Source organism: Podarcis melisellensis (genome assembly GCF_964234715.1).
Source record: "Podarcis melisellensis genome assembly, chromosome: 6".
NCBI lineage: Eukaryota > Metazoa > Chordata > Lepidosauria > Squamata > Lacertidae > Podarcis > Podarcis melisellensis.
Genome location: NC_138538.1, coordinates 64258130 through 64285250, shown reverse-complemented (window position 1 = coordinate 64285250; position 27121 = coordinate 64258130). Strand labels below are relative to the sequence as shown.

Below are 27121 nucleotides of genomic sequence, written 5' to 3'. Positions count from 1 at the left end.
AAAGATTATCCACCCTTGATTTATGGGTATTCATGAGCAGGTGCGTAGCAAAAGGTCAGAAGTGAGGATTCCCATAGCTAGCTAACATCTCTCTTGGGATTAGTAATAATAATTGCTCGTCAGAGAAAAAAAGCTTGACATTTATTCTATTGAGCACTGCAGCCTTAAACCTGGCTTTTGAACAAAGTGCTGTTTGAGCCTATAATGAATTTGGACGTTTTGCTGAAATGAGACTACCCACAACTGAAATGTAACACAGGAGTTCAGCAGCTAGCTTTGCTCCATCCCTGTGATATCTGTGATATTTGAGATATCTGTGTTTTAACTTGTATCTGGCCCGTGAAATACTGAGAAGGAAGTAAATGAAAGAATATTGGGGTAGGTTAATTCCCCCCTACACCTCTATTCATGCAGCACACTAGTGCCAGGAGACATTATAAATCAATGCGTGGCATAATTGCTGTAATCTGGCAGTTTCAGATGCAAATGCAACTACTGCGATAAGGAAAGTAACATAAAACAGTTGCTATAGCGCCAGTGTTTAATCACCAGGCATAACACGTCAAACTAAATTGTCTGCTTAAAGTTCAATTTATCAGGTGTAGGCTGTGGGATCATTGTGAAACCAAAAATAAACTTCCTGTAAGTCTTTGGCTTTTGTCAATGTTCTTTTCTGAAGAGAATATTTTTATGCCACCCTTTCTTCCCACCAAGAGACCTTTTGTTTACCATCACACAACATCCTGATAGCATATCCACCTGCTAAAAGCCACAGGGTTAACACACAACAAGAGAACTGAGGGAAAAGAAAGGTGAGCTAATAATAATTGTATTCACCATTTCATTTAAGATGAGGTGGCATAAATTTCCTTGGCTTGCTTGGCGTTTAAAAGAGGGGTTAAAGGTAAAGGGACCCCTGACCATTAGGTCCAGTCGTGGCCGACTCTGGGGTTGCGGCACTCATCTAGCTTTATTGGCCGAGGGAGCTGGCATACAGCTTCCGGGTCATGTGGCCAGCATGACTAAGCCGCTTCTGGCGAACCAGAGCTGTGCATGGAAACACCGTTTACCTTCCTGCCAGAGTGGTACCTATTTATCTACTTGCACTTTGATGCGCTTTTGAACTGCTAGGTTGGCAGGAGCTGGGACCAAGCAACGGGAGCTCACCCCGTCGCGGGGATTCGAACCGCCAACCTTCTGATCGGCAAGTCCTAGGCTCTGTGGTTTAACCCACAGTGCCACCCGCGTCCCACAAAAGAGGGTTTGCTTAGGCTTATTCCCACTATGCCTTTATCTCAGGAGGTGCGCAAAGAATCTAAACCAGATGCACCTCTTTAAATGTTCATGTGTTGATATCACCCTTGTTGGGCCAGGGCAGGTCTTTAAGGATACACATCGTAGCTCTGTAAGCACCTTACAGAGCACCTTCCACACACCAGCTGTGGAAAATGCTGGTGTAACTGCAGCAGATACAACTTCCAGCCTTCCTCAACCTGTACTGGCTGGAGCTGATGGGAGTTGTACTCCAAAAGCTCTGGAGGGCACCAGGTTGGGGAAGTTGGCATAGAACCTCTCTTAGCCCTGAAAAAAGTTACCAAGGTAACTATGTGGGTTGTTTTGCCAGGGTGTTGTGTATATGTGTGTGTGTTCCTTGCATTTTAAGGTAAACAGTTCTTTGGGTTGTTGTTTTTTACGACTGTTTACAAGTGACTATTTTGGTTTCAGATTACTTGCAAATTACAACAGTCTAACAGACAAGCACCTGGCAGGCTACTTCAGCAACACCCGGATTAGACGTCACCTGTGGAGATCAGGGCTGGTACGTATGCAAATATTTCTTGTCAGTTTCCCTGCGTTGAACCCTGGAGTGAGGAACCTGAGGCCCTTCACTTATTGTTGAACTACAACTCCCATCGTCCATGACCATTGGCGACGCCACTGGGACTGATGGGAGTAGTAGTTTCTCATTCCCAAATTAAACACATCTGTTTATTGAAATGCATGTTATCCAACCCTTCCTTTTAGGATCTCAGGATGGTATGCATGATTCTCCCTTACCGTTTATCTTGGTGACAACCCTGAGAAATTGGTTTGGCTGACAGAAAGTGAGTGGCCCGCGATCACCCAGGGAGCCAGCTGAGTGGGAATTTGATTCACACTTTGGTGAATCAAAAAGTGGTGACACTTTTAGCATTCTGTTTCATATCCTAGCCTCTTGCCCTTGCCGCCACCCGAGAAAAAGCATTTGGGGCATACAGTGGTACCTTGGTTTATGAACTTAATCCGTTCCGGAAGTCCATTCTTAAACCAAAGCATTCTTAAACCTAGGCGTGCTTTCCCATAGCAGTGGGGGACTCAATTTACAAATGGAACACACTCTTAACAGGAAGCGAAATGTTCTTATTCTAAGGAAAAGTTCACAAACCAAAACACCTACTTCCGGGTTTGCAGCGCTCCTAATCCAAGTTGTTCATAAACTAAACTGTTCGTTAATGAAGGTACCACTGTATTTCATCTACTACGAAGCCTGGGTGCCGTGGCATTCCTAATAATGTATGGCAGCGCACCTGTTATTACTTTGACCACACCTGTCACAAATCATTGTGACAGCATCCAGAGTTGACCAATTAATGTGGCAGCATTACATGGCATGCAGTTTGCACAAAGGCTGCACACTTCCTCAGGAGCATCCAATTGAATTTTGTGGGACTTACTTCTGAGTAAACGTTTGTAGGATTGAGCTGAATGGACCCTCTCACAGGTGATGTGGAAGGGGTGTCTTCTATTCCAGGGTTGTCATTATTGCCCATTTGACCTGTCACTCACATTTACAGTGACTTGAGTCCACTGTACAGAAGTGGAAATCAAGCAGCCCAGGTGAGAGTGGACCAGGTGGGCAACCACCATTTGGAATAATTTTGTGCAAGGTTAATTTTTATGGATCAAAACCAAGTTGCTTCTGACTTTGTTGAAGTGCTGGAAAACAGAAGACGTTTCATTTTATTTACATCAGTGGGATATTCTAATTCTGATCTGAAGTGTTGCTTGTGCTGGACTTCACCTATTGACAGAGCAGTAGGTGAGAGTGACACAAAATAACTGGCTACCATGATGGAATGTTCCATTTCTAGTTCCTTAACTGCCTTTTCCTCACTGAACAACCCACATTGCCTGGAAATTGCATCTATACTATACATTGAAAGCCACATCATACCAATTTAAATGGTTGTGGTTTCCCCCAAAGGATTCAGGGAACTGTAGTTTGTTAAGGGTGCTGTGGGGAAACCCCTATTCCGCTCATAGAGCTACAGGGTTCAGAGTTTCCTAGCAAGTGGAGTTGATTGTTAAATGACTCAGGGAAATGTAGATTTCTGAGGAGAATAGGGGTATCCCAATAACTCTTAGCTTCCTTCACAAACCATAATTCCCAGTTTCTTTAGGGAGAGCCATGTCTGTTTAATGTGGTATAGTACTGTTTAAATATATAATGCAGATGAGGTCTGACTGTAGGCAATTGCCTGATTTGCACCTAATATTTTTAAAACACAGAGAAACTCAGTGACAAATGCTCTCTTTTGTGAGGAGCTGAGGGATGGTTTGTGTGTGTGTTTGTGTGTGTGTGAATTAAACCTGAAAAACAAAGAGATGCAGAATTGAGAAACTGCTGCTTGCAGCAGCTAGTTGTTATGTAACATCAACCATGAAGGGCTAAAAAGAATAATGACTGCTCCAAAATCAGGCATCATGAAAATAAAGTAGAATTGCTGAGATAAAATGCAGTGAATACTGGGAGGGTGGATGAATTGAAATTGAAACGGTGTACTTTTAGGCTATGGTTTTCTTGATTAATAGAAGAACTGAAACTTGGTCACCAGTTAATGAAAGTCTTGCCCCATTTGCTAGAAGCCCCCACTCTCTTTAAATATCTAATGTTATATGTGAGTAAGGCAGTAATAGGTAAATCTAGCATACTGGTGCTTTTAAACTGTCTTGCTCTTATGACTTAACACTGCAATTAATGGAAGAGTTCTGTGGGGTCCCCCCTCCCTTTAATGTAGTTTTGTTCGAAATATTCATATCTCTTCCTTCTGGTTCTAAATATAGGTGACAATACGAAGCCCTATTAACAAAATCTGAAACTTAAGGTTAAATGAGATCAGAATTGTAGTTACAGATATGATCATTCCTTCTGGCAATGCAACATTCACAAAAGTTAAAGTTTCCATAAACATTTTTGCACCTGCCCACCTCCCCTGCTTTCATTCTTTGCGGACATTTTCCAGTATTAACATATCCTGTAAAAATAATCCCTCTAATTTTATTTACTTCCTCCCTTCCTCTTTTCTCAAAGAAAGCCTAACAACGCAATGGGGAACATAACTCCATCTAAGCATACATTTATATGCATGTTAACTCGAACTAAGTTCCGCTGATCTGAACAGCATTTGCCCTTCAGTAGTGTGCATGGGATTGCAGCCTGATTTATAGTGCAAGCCTAAGCATGTCTACTCAGAAGTAAGCCCTACAGTCATACCTCTTCTTGCCAATGCTTCATGTTGCATTTTTTCGGGTTAAGAACACGGCACATTCAGAAGTGTTTACTTCTGGGTTTCACTGCATGCACACGCGCAGAAGCGTTCTGCTCGGTTTGCACATGTGCAGAAGCGTTTTGCACGGTTCGCGCATGCACAGAAGTTCTCTATCACACTACGCACATGCGCAGATGCGTTACTCTGGTTACTGACTTTTCGGGGTGCGAACGGCACCCCGTAACGGATCTTGTCCGCAACCAGAGGTACCACTGTATTAAGGTCACTGGGACTTGCTCTGAGGGAATCAGGTAAAGGACCGCAGCCTTAATAGGATATTTTCCAGTGTAACCATTGAGACTAAACTATTTGATGCTTTATCGTATTTTTAGTTTGATGTTTTATTGTGATTTTACTACTCTGTTGGGAGCCGTCCAAAGTGTCTAGGGCAACCCAGTCAGATGGGCAGCATACAAATGATAAAATTATTATTATTTATTATTATTTGGCATAGAGATTGCAGAAAGGAAAGTGGATGTGTATATACCATATGTTTAAAACACATTTAAAACATGGGATTTCCCCCAAAGAATCCTGGGAACAGTATTTTTTAAGGATGCTGGGAATTGTAGCTCTGTGAGGGTAAACTACTGCTCCTAGAATTCTTTGCGGGAAGACATGTGCTTCAAATTAATGGTGTGTCATAGTTCATCCTCCTGGCCATCAGGGGGCAGTCTACAGCTTCCAGGTGGGAAAGGCAGCGTTCCGATGAATTGCTTTTGAGCTGTAGACTTTGTCCGTTCATGGAATACAGATAAATGAGAACCCATTGGGTAATCTTGGTAATGTGGAAGAGTGGACTCCTTGGTCACAAGGCATTTGAATAAAAGCTATTTAGAGGAGAATCATGCCACCTAATGAGGCACTTAGCATTTTCAAGTGACATTTGAAGCAAAATAAGACCGTTCCGTGCTCAAGACGTCTAACACTGGGAATGACTGATGAAGAAGTATTAATGGAAACTGGAGCTTTGTTCCATCTTAATAAACATGACTTACTATCAGTAATACAGCAGCAACCCATTTTAATGCTACTGGAGACCTTTTGGTGACATAGATGGATTAGGTCTGCATATACTTGCTATCTTGGCATAGGGCTTGGGCTTCTGAGCGTAGTTGCATCTAGTCATTCCTACCCACAAATGGCACCGAAGAGTAAGCTTGCTTTTAAGCCGTTTCTTCCAGTGCTTCTGTTACATAGCTTTTCAGGTATTATTTGTTCTTAAGTCGTTCAGTGAACGTAGTACATTAGTGCTTGCTTCCAGCGACTTGGAAGATTGTTCTTAAAAGCTTAAAAATGAAAGAAGAGTCTTCTAAAGAGGATGCCGAAATGGACTTTCAGGCTGGGGTCCTAAATGTCTTGCACAAATTGGCATAGCATGTATGGAGTGAAGGCACATTGTTGTGTTCTGGCCTTAGAGTCTGGCTACACATTACACTCACAACATGAGAACAACCACACACTGTGGGAACGTCCTCTGCTGACCATTTTGAAGGCTTCCTGATCAACAGGCAGAGAAAGGTGGGAGGAATAGGAATTTCACGAACACAGAGTGGACATGAGAGCTGCTGGCTTATCCTCTGCTCCAGGGATGGTCAACATGATGCCCTGAGAATGCTGTTGGCCTACAAGTCCTATAATCCCTCATCATTGCCCATATTGACTAGGGCTGATGGGAACTGTAGTCCAACAACATCTGGAGAACACCACATTGGCTACCCCTTCTCCACCCCTTGTTTATCTGACTTCCTCTCTTCTTAATGGAAGATTTTCTCCAGGAGTTAAGAAGGAGTAGGAGAACAGGACATTAGCCACTAAAGAGATTGATAATAAGTAAAGAACAACAAGTGACAGGGTAGACAACCAGTGGCTCTTCCCTCACTGTGTTGTGATTTTTTTTTTAATCTCCTCTAGTTTCCTCTGCCAAATTTTTAGCAGGCAGAGTTCTTACCCTATTCCTGTGTGACTGTGATATGTTTTCACTGTTTTTAATTCTGAATTTTATAATGTAACCCGCTCTGGGACCACCTGCTGGCAAAGGATGGAAAATAAATTAAATCATCATCACCACCACCATCATCATATAATAGTAATATCATTCTGCTAGGTTTTTAGCAGAGCTTTCAGTAAAAATGAAAGAAAATGAGGAAGGCTTGGTTCATATTGATCTCATTGGGTACATTGGACCTCAAGACATAGAAGATTATGGCTAATACACACATATTTGGCGAAGTTGCCTGAATCTTGCATCTTCTACCACCCTCTGTACTTATATTTCACTTTTTCTTGGCAGATCTCAAGAAGTGGAAGAATAATATCAGAGAAGGAATATCAGCTAAATGCTATGAGGAAGGATCACCATAAGTATATACGGGAATGTTTGGCCCAGGCCATATTCCACAAGGTGCTTGACATGGAAGTAGGTTTGCATTATGTCTACTTCTCCTAAAGGCTGTTAAAAAGAAATATTCATAGTGTTATTACAGGAGGATTACTGAGAAAACTTCCTGGTGTGGCAATAGCATGCAAGTTTAACCTTTGGTAGGGAACATGGTAGCTTGAGGAGTCTGCAACTTTAGGACTTAGTGACCAGCAAATTCTGAACACCCATTTCTCATGACAGTAGAGCGATTAAGGAACATTTGAGAGTTATTATGGTTTAATAATGATGAAATGTATGCAAGAACACAAGGTATATCCACCCCTTTACTCATTCTGACTCTGAACAAGCTGTGAAGAGTCTGTGAAATTCTGTTAAGAAGCACTTTGATTTTTTCTGACTCTCTAAACCATTCCTTCAAGATTTGCTATCAGTATATAAAGTCCTTAACTGATTGGGACCAGTTTGATTGAAGGATCATCTCATCCTACATGTGCCTATTTGACTGCCTCAGTCTGTGGAACATACACTGTTGCGCGTGCCACATAACGCTTGTACTGCATCTGTTTGGAGTAAACCATTTAGAGTCACAACCTTTGAACTCCCTGCCTACTGACATTAGACAGGAATCCTTGCTATGTTGTTTTAGATTCCTGCTGAAAACTTGCTTTGTTTCAACAAGCCGACCTAGGTACATAATTTACCTTTGTCTTTAAACGTTGCTGATATCATCTAGGTATTATAATTCATATTGTTTTATTTTTATACAAAGCACAAGTATAATACCAATGATACCCACATCCCAGTGCAGAGTCAAGCTTTTACCTGGGTATTTACTGGCAAATTGTTTTTATGTGTGGCCTGTAGATTTGCTTGTTTGCTTTTGTTTAATTGGTTTATACATTTTTTCTCTGAATTAAATGCACATGCAAGCAAGCTAAGCAGTGTGTTAGCGGCTGTGAGGATAGACTCAGAGGACTAGATCTATTTATCTGGAGTAAATTCCAATAAAATGCCTGCATGAGCAGGTTAATTTTTCCTCCACTAATTTGCAAGTGGCCTGAGAAATATTAAATCATAGCAAAAACATGTTCTCCAATAATTTCATATTGGCAGGGAAGAGGAAGTTAAGGGAGGAAGGAAAGATACACGAATAGCCTGCAATTGGTCAGAACCAATAAAGTGGCTTGAGCATCTCAGAATGCAAGAGTTCCCTACAGCCACTGGGTTCCACGCAGTCATCTCCTGAGAGCAAGGCAGCAGGAGGTCATGTTCCACCTGTGTACTCAAGAACCTATTACAGCCCATCAGATACATGCTCACATCTACCAATACGAACACCCAAGGTCAAGGACAGCCAGCAATAACAAAGAGGGGCATGGATGTAAGGAGCGAGCCAGGGCAGGGAGGAGCAGACGCTATCTCATTCACACAGAAGGTGGAAATGTGGCTGCAGGTAGGCCCCATTCTGCCATGGTTCCACTCATGGATTGTTCCTGCCTTCTGTTTTCCCTTTGTGATGCTGATGCCCTTCCATGGCTGATCCTGTGCAATGTTAAGGTGCACGAATCACTATGTATCTATATATCTATGATGCAGGAGCCCAACCCAGAATGCAGGTTATTCTACCTGGACTTCAGGTCTTTTGAGTCCTCCTAAGATGCCAGCTTTCATACTATGCTTCCTTTTGGCACAGCTGCTTTCTCTTGTGTAGAGCGTAAAGCAGCAGTTGAGACCAACTGCCTTGGAATCATGGAATTCTAAGGGAGGCCCCGCCGTCACATACAAACATGGAGATAATTTAGCAGTCGCCTACCGCCTTCCCTCCCCCCCCTGGTCAGCCAAATAACACCAGCAGAATCACCTTGCTCACCCAAGGACCTTTGAAGGGACCTTATGGATCATCCAACACAATGGTTTTGAACAGTTTGCCGGTGGAATTCACAAAGCGAGTTTTGCTGTGGACTTGCATCACCTTCTCTCCAACTCCCCTGCTTGTCAAGACTGGAATCCCAATCAGTGGAAGCGGGCTAAGAAAGGAATCGTTTTACTTGGTTTGGAGTACATTAGAAATTTCTCTCTTCCCTTCTCCCTGTTCCCTTTTCTGTGAGAGACCAAGCCTAGGAAAAGGCTCTGTGTGGCCAGGGATAGTTATGGGCAAGGCCTAGGACTGGAAGGGAAATATCAGTGGTCTCTAAACAAGGGGTGTGAAACGCAAAGGGTGGAACAGAGGTCTGATGAGAAGTTGTAGTTCAACAGCACCGGGGGTGGGGACTACATTAGCTGCCCCATTATGTGTAACAACATCCCAAAGGACGGAAAAGTGCCATGGGCCTAGCCTGGGAAGAGAAGCTCAGCAAAGAGAGAAGTGACAGTAGCAGAGGCATGATGTGCCTTGTGATTTTTGGAAGATTTACCTAGGTGTAGCCCTGTTGGCCACAATGGGGCTTAACTTCTGAATAGTCATGCTCAGTGGTTGTTACTTAAAATCATGTCAAAAATGGCTTCCAAAGAGCGCAGGGTCTTTGATTCAGATCAGAACATCCACAGAGTTGTAGGGTGTGTGTGTTTTAATCATTTGATCCCAGTTTGGTTGGTCCTCCTATGCCTGTCTTTAGAATTGGGGGTTGGGAGATTCTATTGGCTCAAATAAGAGTTCTAATTCCAATGCACAGGGCAGGTGCAGAGCCCCTGATCCGTGTGAAGACTGAAGTGAGGCAGACACTTCAAGTCCCCTGCCCCTCCCAACAGGGTCTCGGTGCAAATCAGGGTCTCACACTTGTAATTCCATGCATGGCAGTATGTTTAGGGCAAAATAAAATTGTCACTCCTCTTCTTCTTTTATGCCAACCATTGCCACCTCTGAAAACATTTATATCAAGGTGGCCCCAAACAGTGCAGCTAATAGGAAAGGTGGTAGTTTTAGCCCAGCAATATCTGAAGTGTCACATGACATGTGGTTTAAAAGTACATTAAAATTGGAAAAGGACTTATTTTTTGTAGATGTCGAGCAGAGCGCTGATTATGTCACAGTGAGGCTGAATGCATATGATCAAACCAGAATGTTGAAATGACATACTGGTTTTGAGTTGCTCTGTGGAGCTTGCAACATGTACCTGGTAATGTGCTTTATGCAAGTCACACACCAGGAACCCCATTCCTGCACACACATACATTCCCCCTATGTTTTGTGAATATGGGTGGAAAACCCGTCACAGAGCAGTGGCGAAGATTAGCCTCAAGCTTTATTTCTTCCAGTGCATGTGAATAAGATATTTCCCTTTTCTTTTCTTTTTTTAAAAACACCTAACTAGCGTCATCACCAGGGTGAGATCAAAAGAAAATTTGAAACTTCTGCCAGAAAAGACCGTATTCAGAGAGTTAAGGTAAATATTTTTCACTTCCATCTTGCAGGAAACCTCAAAAACCTGTTTTGTGAATGCTGTACATCTCTTTGTCTGTGCTAGGAATGGGATCACTGGTGTGAGAGATAAGAATTCTGTGAAGAAACTTTGTCAGATTCTGTAAGCAGTTACTTCTATGTATATAGCCATGGCATTGATATTTATTTCATCTCTCTAATTCTCTCTCTCTGTTCTTAATGCATAATTGACTGTGTTCTCTCACAGCTTATTAGACATGATTTGCTTTTGACTAGCAACAATCACATTTATACGAAAATAAAAACCCATTTACTAATACCTCAAGACTCATTTGCTAGTCTTGGCTCTCTTATGAGGTCTCAAAATACTGGTTTAGTAATTGAGAAATTGCTTTTCACAGATTTCGCCAAACAGCAGGGCAAACAGGGAGCATCTTCCGTTTCTTAACTGTACCACTTTCTCAGGCATCTAAATTTTCTAGGTGGAACGATCAAGAAGGGCAGCGGAAGATGGACCTCGCCTGCTTTCCCCACACCCACCCACTGGGCCAAGAAATCGCTTGGGGCGCCGCAGATTTGGCAACAGGGGGCAGTTAGGTCAACTGGTGAGTTGAAGAGGGCCCATCCGCCATGTTTTGTTTGTTACAACCCTGTCCAACATTTAACTTTCACCTATGCCATCACAGGCCACAGCCTTCATCCAACTGGAATCAAAGTATTAAGACTCCTGAATTTGCGACATTGAGAATTTTTTTTTTACCAGTAACATTTTTTCCTTTGATTTTGTGTAAAAACAAACCTAACTCTAGGCCTGATGACCTACTTCAACCCCCCAATTCTCTTTATCTGACTGTTGGGATTCTTCCCATACCACATTGCCTCCCCATCAACAAACACCCTCTCTTCACAGACCATGCCCCTCACTGGCCCGCTTTGCTGCCTCCCCAAGTATTTTTGGCTGGTTGAAATGTGTCCTTAAATACTGTTACAGTGGTACCTCAGTTTAAGAACAGCCCTGTTTAAGAACGATTCGGTTTACGAACTCCGCAAAACCGGAAGTAGTGTCGCGGTTTGCGAACCTACACCCACACCTTCATTTTATTTGTTTAAAATGCAAGATTTACACAAAACAGCCGTTTTAAAAAGTGTGTCTCTTGGAGACCAGCAAGAATACGGAGTCAATTGCAAGAAAGGTTTCCACTGCCTGCCTTCCCTTTTTCCTTTCTTGCCTCCTATGTCTGCAAGGGCAAATGTTCTTTTTCATATCAAATCCAGTTGTTTTGTGCAAGAGCAGTTCTGCACAAAATAGCTACTTTAAAAATAAAACACACCTGCCTTGAGCAACAACCCCTGGAAAAGGGCAGGCTGCATCCTTTCTTTTGGGCTCATGGAAACTGCATGGAATTAGGGGCTGGGGTGTATAAACTGCACCCAGAAAATGTCACCACACATGTAAAAAGGAAGAAGAAGCCCACCCACACAACACACTTCAATGTGTTCACAGTCTGTTAACACTCATTTTTGTTTTGGATTTTCTTTCCTTGCTGGATTATCTGTGGATTGGAGAGATCAAAATTTAACACACGGAAAGTACAGCCAACCAACTTGGATGAGGAGGATGTTGTGCAGATGCTGCAAATATAAAACGATAGGGAGTCAAGCATCTTCAGATACTCATTAAACTCCAGAGTGGATGACTCTTCAATCTCTTATAAAAACATCATTCTTTATTTTGTCTACATGACTTCCCATTAGACTATATGTCTGAATACCATAATTATTACTGACAGAACAGTGAGCAAAGCATCTGGTCTGATCCTGTGACCATTTATGCAGTATGGGATATGATAGTAGGAGCTGTGTTGGACCTCAGCCTATGTACTTTGAAACAAAAGCACCAGGTCACATAGAGTGAGCTGCTCCTAAGCGTCTCCCACTTTCCCATTCATTTAATTTTCCTAGGCTACCTATCCTCGACCAAGCACCGCACCAGGGAGCATACAGCAACCAGTCCGACTGCAGCCACTTCTCAGCTGTGCCACAGATGAACCTGCACCAAAGGCTGCTTCTAGACCAAAGCACCTCGTCTATGAGAAAGAACATCAATATGCCAGCGGGGTCAGACTTTGCTCTTTTATACAAGTGTTGCTGTAGAAAGAATGGTCATAAGCTCACTCATTGTATTCATACTTAACTGATGGCACAGCACAAGGTTAGCTAACACAGTGCCCTCCAGAGATTACTGGATTCCAGTTCCCATCTGCCCCAGATATCATAGCTAAGGATGATGGGAGCTGTAGTCCAACAGCAAGTTCTTTGAGGGTTAAGATGGTAACTCTTATGTTGGCTAATGTTCCAGGAGAAATTTCTGTTTCTTTTACTCTTTGGAAATCGAAGACTGTGCCGGTACATGCGGTTTTAAAGCTCCCTTTCTCCCCTTTTCAATTGAGCTGATAGAGGTGAATAATTAGGGATGTGGGGTAAGAGTTTGAAGCACAGGTTGCTAGCAGAATCAAGGCAGACCTCGCTGAGCAGGTGTGCTTCTTTGATTCTACCTGTACCCCAAACTCTCTCTAGCTGCTACCCTGTTCTTCTCTTCCCTAACACAAAAAAACTCATCTGCTAGGACAGGTTTTGAGACTACAATTCCCATCATCCCTGACCACTGCTCCTGCTAGCTAGGGATCATGGGAGTTGTAGGCCAAAAACATCTGGAGGGACAAGTTTGAGGAAGCCTGTGCTAGGATGTCAGTTATCCAGTTCCATGTGCTAGGAAGTGGGTAACTCAAATTCTGCCCCCCCTCCCAAAAATTTGGTTTTGTAACTTCTCTTAGTACCAACTTAAGCAAAATTATATTGTTCTTTTCTGATATCTATCATTCCATTTTTTGTGTTATTTTGCATCATTCATTCTGCATTTGCTGTTCATTGGGAGGGGCATGGACCTTTGAGATAGTTGGGTCTCCAGATATTTTTGCACTAAAATCCCTAACAACTGGTTCCTTGCTAGCTAGGGATGATGGGAGCTGTAGTCCAAAAACAGCTGGAGACCAAAGTTTAGGAAGCCCTGGGTTAGACCAAAGGTCCATATAGGTCAGCATCGTTCTATCACCAACAGTGAACAGCCAGATTTTTCCCGGAAACACAGCCGTTGGTACTGTCACTGCCTCTGAACATGGAGGTTTAATGTAGCTGTCATGGCTAACAGCTATTGATCCACAAGTGTGTCTGATCCTCTTTTTTAAAATCATCTAAGCCAGTAGCCCTCGCCACATCTTTTGGCAGTGAACTCTATTCATCACTTACACGTTGTGCGGAGAAGTACTTTCTGAATCTACTGCCAATCACTTTCATTGATTGTGTACTTTCTTTGTAATTGCCTCAGTTAGTAAGCTGCCATGATCTGGCATGTGATTATTCAGATTCATGACTGGAATGCAGATACATAGCCAACAGGACGTTCTCCAGCACACCCACAGTCACTGGGGATGTTCTGGCAAGTGCAAACCTCACACACGAGGCAGCAAATGTTCTCAGTGCATGTGCCCTATGTTCCCTGGAGGAAACCCTGTCAGCTGTGAATGAGAGAGATGTGGTGTACCTTGGCATGTGCCCACTCCATGTTTATAAGCACAGGTTTGCTCTTCTCACAGTGCTTTCCTTTCACACAGAGTTCACTGTGGCAAATCCTGAGGTACAGTACATGCACATGATGTGGGAAAACCTCCCATAAATATTAACTCATAAAAGCAGAAGACAAAGGGAAATCCAAACCCTAGGGGAGCAGTAAAAGGGGTGGGATGTATTGAAAATCTGTGTCACAGACCAGAAATGAACAAGTGAGTCTGTATTCCCCCCCCCCAAAAAAATTGTTTTTGTTTTTTAAAAATCCATTGAACCTAAAGTACTGAGAAATTCCACGCAAAAAAGTTTATCGAACACTGCCCTTAATGCATAATTTTAAATTAGGCATGGGTGCTAACTGCTGTTAAATATTTCAGGGAGAGAAAGGGGTGCTAAAATCTCTGGATTATTCAGCTGGAATATCCCCATACCGACTTCCCATCGTTAACAATTTTATGGTACCTATTCCACCACCTCCCAAAAGTGAGAAGAAAAGTGGGGCACCGAGAGGCCGCCGTTTTCGCCCAACAACCGCACCCAATGGCTTGGAGCAAATGATGAAGGTAAAATGATTTTGCCATAATTTTTGGCTTTCATGTTTCCTCGATATCACATTTCCTCCTAAAACCTTTGAGGATGTAGACTGATACGCCTGCAAATTGAAACTCTATCTGTTTGCAGAATGTAACCGATCTGTTTTCTGTAGTGGCTCCTCACCTTTGGATTGCACTAAGATAAAAATGGAGCTCTGTTTGTGAATGGAAGATTAAGATAGAAGGTTGATAGAACACACACACACACACACACACACACACACACACACACACACACACACATTGTGTAGGTTTCTGTTTCTTTTACTTTGTTTTTCCCTCTTTTCTTTCCCTTTTTATTATTTTCCACTTTTTAGGTATTATCTTTGTCTGGTTTTTATAGTATTATATGTTGAAAACCTTCAATAAAATTGATTGTTTTTTAAAGTGACATCTTGGATCAGGCCAAAGTCCCATCTGGTTCAGTGTTCTCTTTCCTGTCCGATACCTATGGGATGCCCACAAGGAGGGCATGAAGGCAATAGGCCCTAAATGGCCTTGGCCCAGTATATCTGAAGGAGCGTCTCCACCCCCATCATTCACTGAGGTCCAGCGCCGAGGGCCTTCTGGCGGTTCCCTCGCTGTGAGGAGCCAAGTTACAGGGAATCAGACAGAGGGCCTTCTCGGTAGTGGCACCCACCCTGTGGAACGCCCTCCCACCAGATGTCAAAGAGAAAAATAACTACCAAACTTTTAGAAGACATCTAAAGGCAGCCCTGTTTAGGGAAGCTTTTAATGTTTAATAGGTTATTGTATTTTAGTGTTTTGTTGGAAGCCGCCCAGAGTGGCTGGGGAAACCCAGCCAGCTGGGCGGGGTATAAGTAATAAATTACTATTATTATAATTATAGCACTCTCCTGTAGTTCTGCAAACACGCTGCCTCTGATCCTAGAAGTCCTATATGGCCTTTGTGACTAGTAGCCCCTGATAGACTTATCCTGTATGAATTTGTCTAATAAAGCTACCTAAAGTGTGGCAGTGAATTCTATTGGTCACATCATTTACCTTCACTGGATTATTATGAAAGAGGAAGGAACACTTTTCTGTATCCACTTTCTGCATACTTCTGTCATATTACCCCTTGCCTGCGTTTCCCCTAAAGCAGGGGTCTGCAACCCGCGGCTCCGGAGCCGCATGTGGCTCTTTTACACCTTTGCCACGGCTTCGGGGCGGATACTAGCGAGGGGAGGAGGCGCACTGTGCGCCCCGACACTCCCCACTGTGGCAGGCGCTGTACTGGCTGTGATGTCGGATGGGGGCGGGGCGTGCGTTAGTCACGCACCGTCCCGACGTCACCTTCCCGCCCGCCACATTGTAAGGGGCATGTACGCTGGTCACTGTTTTGAAGGGGAGTGAAGAACACACACACACACAAAAAGGTAACTTGTTAATTTAACGTTTATTTCTATGAGGAGGAGTAATTCTGAGGGGTCAAACAAAGAAATAATAAAAAAAGACAAAAAAGTTATTTTTATAATGACGAGTTTTGCGGCTCCCAGTTTTTTTTTTCTTCGGAAACGGGTCCAAGTGGCTCTTTTTGTCTTAAAGGTTGCAGACCCCTGCCCTAAAGTAAAAAGCCCCCCGCACTAATCTTTTTCGTAGGTGGGTTGCTTCAGACTCCTCAGAATTCCAGTTGTTCTTTACTGCACTTCTGATGCAGTTTCTTTCCAGTGCGTCAGTATTCTTCTTGCTGTGTGGTGACCAGAGCAGTACACTGTATTCCAAGTGTGGTTTCACCATAGATTTCTCCAATGCCATTGCGATATTGCCACTTTTATTTCTGAGCTCTTTCATAATGATCCTATTATTTTATGCTGGAAGTGAGATGTTGTTGTTGTTGTTGTTATTATTACCCCACCCATCTGGCTGGGTTTTCCCAGCCACACTGGGCGGCTTCCAGCATCAGACATTAAAAACTTCCCAATGCAGGGCTGCCTCCAGATGTCTTTTAAAAGTTGCATAGTTCTTTAATCTCCTTGACATCTGATGGGAGGGCATTCCACAGGGAGGGCACCACTGCTGAGAAAAAGCCCTCTGCCTGGTTCCCTGTACGGTGGCTTCTCGTAGCAAGGGAACTGACAGAAGGCCCTCGGAGCTGGACTTCAGTGTCCAGGCTGAACGATGGGGGTGGAGACGCTCCTTCAGGTATACGGGGCTGAGGCTGTTTCAGAGCTTTAAAGCTCAACACCAACACTTGGAAATGGACCGGGAGCCAGAGTAGATCCTTTAGGACCAGTGTTGTATGGTCCTTGGCAGCCGCTCCTGGTACCCAATCTAGCTGCCACATTCTGGATTAGTTGTCTCTGGCGAGACAGTGCACGGGCAGGTAGGGTCTCAGCCAGCATACCAGATGGAACTGGTAGACATTTGCCCGAGACACAGAATTCCAGCATAGAATTCACCTTTTCCATTACTGCCGCATAAGATGTTCTCTACGTCTGAAGTACCACATCTCTCCATCGTGTGATGCTCTGTGCAGCCCCAAACAGCTTAAAGGTAAAGGTACCCCTGACCGTTAGGTCCAGTCGTGGACAACTCTGGGGTTGCACGCTCATCTCGTTCTATAGGCTGAGGGAGCCAGCGTTTGTCCGCAGACAGCTTCCGGGTCATGTGGCCAGCATGACTAAGCCACTTCTGGTGAACCAGAGCAGCACATAGAAACACCGTTTACCTTCCCGCTGGAGTGGTACCTATTTAGCTACTTGCACTTGATGTGCTTTTGAACTGTTAGGTTGGCAGGAGCTGGGGCTGAACAACAGGAGCTCACCTGGTCGTGGGGATTTTAACTGCTGACCTTGTGATCGGCAAGCCCTAGGCTCTGTGGTTTAGACCACAGCACCACCCACTTCAACTTAGCTTAGTCCATTAGACTCTTTCCATGTGGTGCATATGGAATATGTGTCAAGGCAGTGGGAAGGCCGTAAGTGATTGCTTTGGATTCTAGCAGAGGGATTGCGCATGCCAAGTTGCCAGTTGCTCATCGCCTTGCCACATGCTCAGAGTGCGATTGCTGAACACTGACAGCAGAAAATGGATCTTGGCAGGGCAAATATCAGCCATGGAAAACTGCAGGTATCTCAGTGGACTTTTGTGCTCTTTGATGTAGGAGACAGTGAAGTTCTACAGGCCTCAAATACAGAGCAATGCGTATGTTACCATGATCTATTTGGGGAAAACAGTGCACCTGTCCTATGACCTTTTAGACAACCGAGAGGAAATCAAAATATATCAACAGCACTGTGGAGGTGAAAACCTGTGTGTGTTCAGAGCCAAAGTACTGGAGGGAGGTAAGCATGAGAAAGCCCAAGAGTTCATTTCAGTTCTGGAAAACTCTTTATTTTATGTGGATAAACTGTGGAAGTGGAAGTGAAATTATTTCCACGAAGCTGTGTGTCGTTATGCGTGTCCAGGGACGTATATACCAGCTGCCTCAAACTAAGTCTAGATTTACTGTTTCATGATTGAAAACGAGGCTGCAATTACTTTTGCAAATTATGGAAGAAGGGGATGTACAGCGGTGATTTAGCAAAATACAGCGGGTTAGATTAATTTTTGGATGGAGATGTATGGTTAATAAAATGCTTGCAGGGGTAAAATGAATACCAAATTATCTGCTTACAAGAAGCTATAATATATCAGGGTGAGCTGTTTATGACTCCAGGAGGGAAATGAATACATGCTTGAGCTTTGATTCTAAACGTGAATCAATGGTGACGATGTTGATCTGAGGGAAGGCTTGCATGCTGGGTAGAATTAATCTCATGGCACGATAGAGGGCGATTGCTGTGGAAGGATGTAGTCTCTGTTTTACTTATTTATTTGAATTAAATTATAAATTAAGTAAATATAATTTACATTATTTAATTTGCAGTAGTGCTAGGCAATGAATAGAATGTAGAAGTAAATATAGCCCATTCCCAGAGGTCTTGGATGGGACACACCACAGGTGGCGCACCCTTTTCGGCATGCGAGCCAGTGTGGCGTAGTGGTTAGAGTGCCAGACTAGGACCTGGGAGACCAAGGTTCAAATCCCCACTCAGTCATGGAGCTTGCTGGGTGACCTTGGGTCACTCACTGCCTCTCTTGCCTCTCTCTTACCTTGCAGGGTTGTTGTGAAGATAAAATAGGGAAGAGGAGAACTACATAGGCCACCTTGAGCTCTGTGGGTGGGCAAGATACAAATAAAAGGAATGAATGAATTAATTCCCTTCTGGGCAACCTTCGGAAGGTCAAATACAGTGGTACCTCGGGTTAAGTACTTAATTCGTTCCGGAGGTCTGTTCTTAACCTGAAACTGTTCTTAACCTGAAGCACCACTTTAGCTAACGGGGCCTCCTGCTGCCGCCGCGCCGCTGGAGCCCGATTTCTGTTCTTATCCTGAAGCAAAGTTCTTAACCTGAAGCACTATTTTTGGGTTAGCGGAGTGTGTAACCTGAAGCGTATGTAACCTGAAGCGTATGTAACCCGAGGTACCACTGTATAAGTGGTGGGTGGGGCCAGAGATGAAGTCACGTGGAGCAATGAGTGTGAATGCTACCTTTGTACATAGAACCATAGAATTGTAGAGTTGGAAGGAGCCCGGGGGTCATCTAGTCCAACCCCTTGCGATGCAGGGATCTCAGCTAAAGCCTCAATGACAAATGGCCATCCCACCTCTCCTTCAATACTAGTACAGTAGGCTAGTATCTGCACACATTCTGTAGCTTCCATCAAGACAAAAAAGAGCCAGGAAAAGAAACACCACAGGTGTGAAGCAGGACCAGTGAGGCCTGTGACCTAAGGTGAGCATGCATGAGCGAAGGCATTTTTTTTAAAAGGAAAACAAAAAACCCTAAAGGGTAAAGGGGAATCCCTCAAAAACAGCTTCATGAAGACTGAACATGTGGACATAGCTATAGAGTGCGTCTGGCAGTGGGTGATCGAGAGGATGGAAAATGGTTAACAGGAATGGAATGGAGAGGCTGGAATCCTGAACAGCAGAATGTTGCACTGCAACATTTTGTTGCAGCTCCAACCCATGGCAGTGTTGCAAGCAATTTCTTTCTAGTTTTTTGGAGTTGCAACTTCTTTCATTCTCGCAAGAAAACAAATGAGGCAAGTTACTTGTTTAGTATTAATTTATCTGACAAGAAGATAGTTGCCTCTGGTGAATCCAAGATTCTCTCCACTGGGCAACATTAGATGCCTTACGCTTATAGTTTGATTAGAGCTTTGGCTTCCTCATCCTAAACTTAGTTATTTCTTTTGTTAAATTTCTCTCCTGCCACTTTTAGTACGCAGTGCTCCCAGGATGATGTATAATAAAATTCATGCACATACACATCACAATCCATCACTAAAATAACAAAATGAACAAGAGATGAAACATTATAATGAGAATAAGGAAAGAAAATAAACATCTTTTATATAGTCAGGAAAGAAAACAAAAGTATTTCCTTGGCACCGAAACAATAACAACATAAGCCCAGGTGAATCTTCTCAAGGAGAGGTTTCCAAAGCATGGTGCCATAAACTAAGAATCTCTCACTAGTCACCACCCACTTTACATCAGCAGGTGGTCTCACCCAAGGGAGTGTTTTGGATCAGAGTGATAATTCAATATACAGCAAACACAGCCTTAACAGGTACCTGAGCCCCAGGCTCTATAGGCTTACTTTCACAAGTGTTTTATAATAATTCTTACAGCAGTATTTTTCAAGCATGGGTAACTAGCTGTTTTTGGACTACTATTCCGATGATTCCTGACCACTAGTCTTGCTAGCTAGGGATGATGGTAGCCCAACAACTTCTGGGGACCCTAGGTTGAGAAAGGCTGTCTCATAGTAATGGTGAACCAGTGGCTGACAATAGGTTGCCAGGGAGTCCAGCAGCCTCTGGAGGGTCACAGGTTTCACTTCTCTGAACTGCTATTTGCTCTGCAGGCCTTTTGTGGCAGAAGGTCTTGGTCAATAGAGTAGATGATTGGGCTTCTTACTTGTCATGTTTTAAATCCAACTGAAGCAAGCAGAAAAAGCCAGATGAGGCATTCTTGTTCAGTGCCATTTCTATCTACAGGGTTAGGGTTGAATGTAGAAAAAATACTCCAATGCCAAAAAGCTCACCTGAGAAGGTTTGAGCCCAGCTTTCTCTCAGGCACACCTTTACACACACACACACACACACACACACACACACACACACACATTCCCCTTGATGCAGGAAATCTTTCATATGTGCCACCTCCTCCCAGCAATAAGGTACCACATGCTTTCCCTGTACACTTGAATCGGCTCTTAACTAACCTTAAATGCTGTGGAGAAGGCTCAAAACAGTCTTGTGTTGTTGCTGCTGTTTTCAATTGTAGAAACTTTTCAGTTTGTCTCCAAGCGGCATTACGGCTTCCCCTTCAGTCTCACTTTTTACCTCAATGGAATGCAAGTGGACCGCTTAAGTACCTGCTGTGAATATAAACATCGGAAGGGGACTCGGCTGGGAGGCAAACATGGATACTTTGGCCTTGTCAACGTGGAACGATCAGCTCCTTGCTACAGGTATGGACAATGGGTTGGTTGTCTGTTGTGACCTGGAGTCTGTAGCAGATAAAATGGGCATGAAGGAAACTCAACTCTTGAATTTGCTGCCAGGCTCTTCTTTTAGGGCCCTGCACCTGTTCAGCTATAGGTTCAGGAACTGGCTGCCATCTTGGATCCTGCTGATTCCAAGCTCCAAAAGAGAAGCCTCATGCAGCCAAAAAAACCCCACCATTAGACCATTTTATACTTGCAGTTAAATTGTTGCAGAAGCTTTCATGATCCTGAGCGCACATCATCAAGTGTATGTGGTGGCATGGTGTATCTGACAAAGTTGGTGCTGACCCAAGAAAGCTTCTGTCACAATATGCTGGTTAGTATTTATGGGTTATGCCACTCTCCGTTGGTTTTGCTGAAACAGTCAGTCCTGGATAGTCATCTATAGCCATAAAAAACAGACCAGCTATTCTATTGTTTATTGAACTCGAGTATGTGGCAGCGTGTGGCATCAAATGCATAACGGAAGCTGAGGAGGCACAGGAGGTGCATATGCACGTATGAGTTGAAGGAGAGTAGAGAATAAACCTTTTAAACAAGGATGCACTTTCAGATTCTGGGAATTCAAAAAACAAAGCAAAACAAAAAACCTTAAGAACGAGACACCAATAAACCATTGACGCGAGTATGAAGGCACTGCATGGCTTCATTTGATTGCTTGATTTGTTTGAAACTGTTTCACCGTCTGACACCATTTTTGCATGGCTTTCCTCTCATTTTGTGACTTTGCTTGGTAGGGGTTGATTTGCGGGGCGCTTTCAAGGTAACAGTCCTGCTTTGTAGCAGTAGACCGAACAAGATAGTCTTCTAATCCTGTTCAACTCTGCGTCCCAGTAATGTATTCATTAAGTACTTGCAGGTATTGCTGTATCTTTTCCTAAATATTCAAGGTCTGTTTAGGAAATAACGATACTAAGACAGTTAAGATAAAAATAATGCTCAAAAATTACATTATAGATCACAGCCATCTTTTAAAGTATGGAGTCTCCAATGTACTTCCTGGTTGCAATTAAATTAATATGGGCACACCAGGACCCTCATTTTTGTCTTTGGCTGAAATCAGTGGCAACACAGCAATTTCTCATTGGAAGCATTCCTTTCTACAACATTTCTTTTGATTTGCAAAGTAGTACCAGGCAAGAGAATGCATGCAAATTTTCTAGTCTCATCTTTCCCTGTTATAGGATATTTTATAAATAACAACGAAAAGCAGAAGAAAAAGAAAGAAATGGGAACCCCCATAGAGCCAAATTACTTTTCAGATAAGCATATTCCACTATCCAGAAACACTTTCCCCCTCTTCAGAGTAAGATTTGCATAATGTATGTAAATGTTATGCTATCACTGGTGTGATAAGGCTGTTCGGAGGAGTGGAAAGCATGCAAATTAGAGGTGGTTGTATTTTTCAGCAAGTGTCCAAACTAGCTACATGCGTGTGTTTCTGTGCCAATTTGCTCCAAAAAACTTGGGAAAATAGCAAAATGTTTCAAACAATATCTTTTATAAGGGAAGAATCTTTACTTTAGACATATCAACATGTAAGTCTTAAGTATGCAATCCTAGTATAGACCCATACCTGGGAATAAGCCCCATTGATTTCAGTGGGGCTTTCTTCTTAGTAGATATGCATAAGATTGCACTTTTAACCATTTTAATTATTATGGCTATGAACCTCATTTGCTATTTTGTTGCCCATGCACCCAGTTTGAAAAACCCAGTTTTAGAGCTTTTAGCAGTTTACCTAGGTTTTTATAGTCTACAATATCTTCTACAACCTTGATGACTTCACTGCTTACCTCAGATTCCAGATCGTTTATGAAGAGAGTAGACAGCACTAGTCCTTCCCTCCCCCAATTGCATTGTGAGAAATGTCCATTTCCTCCTCCCTCCCCAATTCTTTTGATGATGTGTTCCTAAGTCATAAGCCATAATAGGGTTTGTCTTCCTGTCATGTGATTGCTAAGTCCCTGCAGGGGCTCCTGATAGAGCAAAAGAAAAAAATATATGGAGAGGATAGTGCAGGAGAACAAATCACACCCAAATAATCATAGTTTGTAGGAATACTGACTCTCTACAAGTCTTTGAAAACATAATTTTGAACCGTATATACTCGAGTATAAGCTGACGAGTATAAGCCGAGGCACCGGATTTTACCACAAAAAACTGGGAAAACGTATTGACTTGAGTATAAGCCGGTTCACCACACCAGAGGCTGGTGGCGGCAGCGGTGGAGGAAGAACAAGCAGCCACAAAGGGCAGCTTTCGGGCTGCTCGTTCTTCCTCCGCCGCCACCACCGACAGCAGCAAAGGTGGAGGAGAAGAAAGGAGCAGCCCGAGAGGACCCTCACTCGAGTATAAGCCGAGGGGGGCTTTTTCAGCATAAAAAATGTGCTGAAAAAGTCGGCTTATACTCAAGTATATACGGTAAGTGGTGCACCGTGGAACAAACCAGACAAATAATTCTCCTTTTTATAGAAATCTTTACAAAGTATGATTCGATGTGGGATGAAAAACATGTGTTTGCATCCTTTCTCATCCTCTGCCAACAGAATTGTGGCTACTCCTCTTAAAAGAGGCTCTCCTTCTTTTCCCAGATCAATATGCCTGCTTCGTATTTCTCCAATACAATTTGCAATGGTCATTGCCGGAAAAAAATGTGCTTCTAGGCAACCTGTTAACCATGCTATTTTTTCCCATCCATAACAAGCTAAGTTTGATGGCATTGCCATTTTGCAGCCATTCCTTATGAATCCACAGATAGTCCTACTCAGAGTAGACCCACTGAAATTAATGGGTCTAAGTTGGGCATGCCTATTAATTTCAGTAGATGTGTCTCCTTTGAGCTTGATTAATATTGGATATAACCCACTTCTTTGCATTTTTTAATATAAGCACAGGAACCTAAGATGCAGCAGTAAATCTGATATTGTTTCTTCAAGGCTCTTAAGCCACAGGAGAGCCCAATGGTTTGTGTCCTTTCCATTATCCATGGTCTGCTTTCATAATCTCCCACTCTGCCTTTGCCAGGTGTATTATCGCAATGGGTCTGGACAAAAAGCCTTTGCCTCCCAAGAAAAAGATCGCTGTTGCCGATGAAGAAAAGAAAGAAGATTCTGCGAAGGAAGAATATAGCAATAAGCTACCAGGGAGTAGCAGCAGTGGAGAGGAAAGCAAATATTTAAGGTTTACTCCAGCTCCCAAACAACAGAAAGAATTTGTGGGAGATGCTCAAGAAATGCAAGTGGAGGCAAGAAAAAGAGCAATAGAAAGAGCCCTTGGTGATGATGAAAAGAGCCCAAGAATTGCAGCAATTGATGGTACAGTATGAATGGGGAGAAATCGTTGCACAGAATGTGCCCTGCGGGCAGAAAGTTCTAGCGCCAGTCTCTGGCATCTTCAGTTAAGGAATCTCAGGTGGTAGATGACAGAGGAGACCGCTCTCTGCCCGAGACCCTGGAGAGCATCTGCTAATTATAATTAAGCAAACATGGGCTAGATCATTGGTTTTCAACTGGTGTGTCAGGACTCAATACTGGGTCACTGATTTATGGTAAGGTAAAAGGTAATAATAATAATAATTATAAATGTTTATTTATATCCCGCCCTCCCCAGCCGAAGCCGGGCTCAGGGCGGCTAACAACAATAAAATAATGCAACATTCTAAAATGTAAAGGACCCTCTGGACAGTTAATTCCAGTGGAATTTGGCTATGGGGTGTGGCACTCATCTCTGCTTTTCAGACCAAGGGAGCTGGCGTTTATCCATAGACAGCTTTTCCAGGTCATGTGGCCAGCATGACTAAACCACTTCTGGCGCATGGAAACGCTGTTTACCTTCTGCAGTGGTACCTATTTATCTACTCATGCTGGTATGCTTTCGAACTGCTAGGTTGGCAGGAGCTGGGACAAGGCGATGGGAACTCACCCCATCGCACGAATTTGAACTGCCGACCTTACAATCGGCAAGCCCAAAAGGCTCACTGGTTTAGACCACAGCACCACCTGAACCCCATGGTCTATTGTGGGTCACAACAGCAGTGCTACCACAATACAAATATATGGGGGAGGAATTAAGAAGTGCCCCCCCAGTTAATAATTGTGTTGAAGGTGTGCCCTGGGTCTGGAAAGGTTGAGGACTACAGGGCTAGAAGGACCAATGGTCTAACCCCATATAAAATAGCTCCTTAAGTTCCTATGAAAATTGCCCCCTAGTTATCCTGTGTTCATAAACATAATCGCACAAACACTCATAATCACACCCACAGAGACGTCGACACATGATAGGGTGCATGACCAGATACAGGAGTTACTATTATCGATACAGTGCCATTAGTGACCATTTAATCCCCTTTTTGTTTAGCTATAACCATTTTGCAGAGCTGTTTGTTTATTTAAGATAGCTCTAAGTCAGGCTTCCTCAGCCTCGGCCCTCCAGATGTTTTTGGCCTACAACTCGCATCATCCCTAGCTAGCAGGACCAGTGCTCAGGGAAGATGGGAATTGTAATCTCAAAACATCTGGAGGGCCGAGGTTGAGGAAGCCTGTTCTAACTTTTTCAAATATAGTGGCTTACAATGCTGCTTAAAAATAATTAAGAATATCACCAATTTATCCTTCATTCTTTATATAGTACAAAAAACAACAAAGCCAAAGTAAGTAAATAAACTCCAAATACACTTTGAAACAATGCCTAAAAACTGCTAAAGAGGCATGATGAGATTTCCTGGTACAGTGAATGTCTCAGAGGTTGAATGTTTCTGTTTTCGAACACCAAAAACCCGGAACTAATTCTTCCGTTTTTTAACGCGCCGCAGAAGTTGAATGGCTTCCGCTGAGAGTTTCTCAATTTACTCAGTTAAATTTGCAGACCGCCCTTTGCGGTCCTTGGCTTTCATATGTTTCAGAAATCGAACGGTCTTCCGGAATGGATTACGTTCGAAAACCGAGGTACCATTGTACACATGACATGGCAAAGCTTGTAATCTGTAAAGCGTGGGTGAGAAATGTTGGTTCTCCAGAAGCTGTTGAACTGCAACTCCCATGAGCCCCAGCTACCATGGCTGGTGGTCAAGAATGATGGGAACTATAGTGTGACAACATTTGGATGGCCACAGGTTTTCTCCCCTTGCCAGGAAGCAGATGTAACTATGTACATTGTGTTTTTACCTCTTTGTGAGCAAAAGTGGCTGACGGTTTCTGCTCCAAGGAGAAGGCAGCAATTAGTAAGGGATGACTTCAGTTCTGCACACATACACAAACATTTATCATCTCTAAATGAAAAATCTGGAATTAATTCATTATTTTCAGATTTAGAGTTCAGTTAACGGATTCACCTCAAATACATGCATTTAGTCCTATTAGCAGGAGTTGGGTAGAGTCCTCTACTTCTGCTAATAGGACTAAAATCATGCTTTTGAATAGAGCTGGGCTGTCCTGGCAGGTCCTAGCAAACTGTTAGCAAAGTTGCCCCTCTGTACAGGAATTGAAGCCCCATCACTGACTTTTGTTTGTTTCCACATGTGAGTCCCCTGCATGCTCTATCTATTTTCCCGCCATAAACATATTCTCACTTCCAACTCTTGAAACTTCCTTTATGAGTTTATTGCAAGTTTCCCATTAGTTACCAGCTGTGCAGTTTTGTTTCCCCCTTCAGGAGGTGAACACCTTTCAGACAATTACCTGTGGAGGAGACTCTGGCTGTCCCAGATGCAGCTGGAACCCTCAATCGATGCCATTTAATTTACTTATTCCTTAAGCCCCACTCTACAGGTTATTGTTTATTTGCCTAATTGGTTCCGCATGAGATGCTCCCCCCCCCTATATTTCTTGTTCTTTCTGGCATTCTGTCATTTGAACATGGAGGAAAGTTGATAGGGAAAGGAAAGAGGTGAAAAATTGTGGTCCCCCGGGAATATATCTGGTTAACATGACAGCTTCTTTTACGTGATAACAGTTTGTTGCTTCTCTGCAAGGTGGTAGTGAAACAAA

The 27121-nt window shown here is 43.2% G+C and overlaps 1 protein-coding gene and 1 long non-coding RNA gene across 8 annotated transcripts in view; one reads left to right on the top strand and one right to left on the bottom strand.

The window, feature by feature from the left end:
• ERICH3 (glutamate rich 3) overlaps positions 1-27121 on the top strand; it is a 62164-nt gene that overhangs the window by 6062 nt on the left and 28981 nt on the right. For 5 of the 7 annotated variants that reach the window (XM_081914621.1, XM_081914620.1, XM_081914618.1 and 2 more), the window contains exons 2-10: positions 1726-1819; positions 6883-7008; positions 10284-10355; positions 10834-10956; positions 12314-12469; positions 14353-14538; positions 17675-17855; positions 20912-21098; positions 24162-24451. In XM_081914621.1, the coding sequence (XP_081770747.1) occupies positions 1726-1819; positions 6883-7008; positions 10284-10355; positions 10834-10956; positions 12314-12469; positions 14353-14538; positions 17675-17855; positions 20912-21098; positions 24162-24451 (1415 nt within the window). Of the gene's footprint in view, positions 1-1725; positions 1820-6882; positions 7009-8199; positions 8426-8730; positions 9024-10283; positions 10356-10833; positions 10957-12313; positions 12470-14352; positions 14539-17674; positions 17856-20911; positions 21099-24161; positions 24452-27121 lie in introns of those variants that run through there. The other 2 variants (XM_081914617.1, XM_081914616.1) reach the window with 2 other exon arrangements.
• Positions 7278-8688, bottom strand: LOC309371736. The gene is made up of 2 exons (XR_014169266.1): positions 8599-8688; positions 7278-7532 (listed from the first exon to the last, which is right to left on the bottom strand). It is a non-coding gene; the product is annotated as an uncharacterized lncRNA (long non-coding RNA).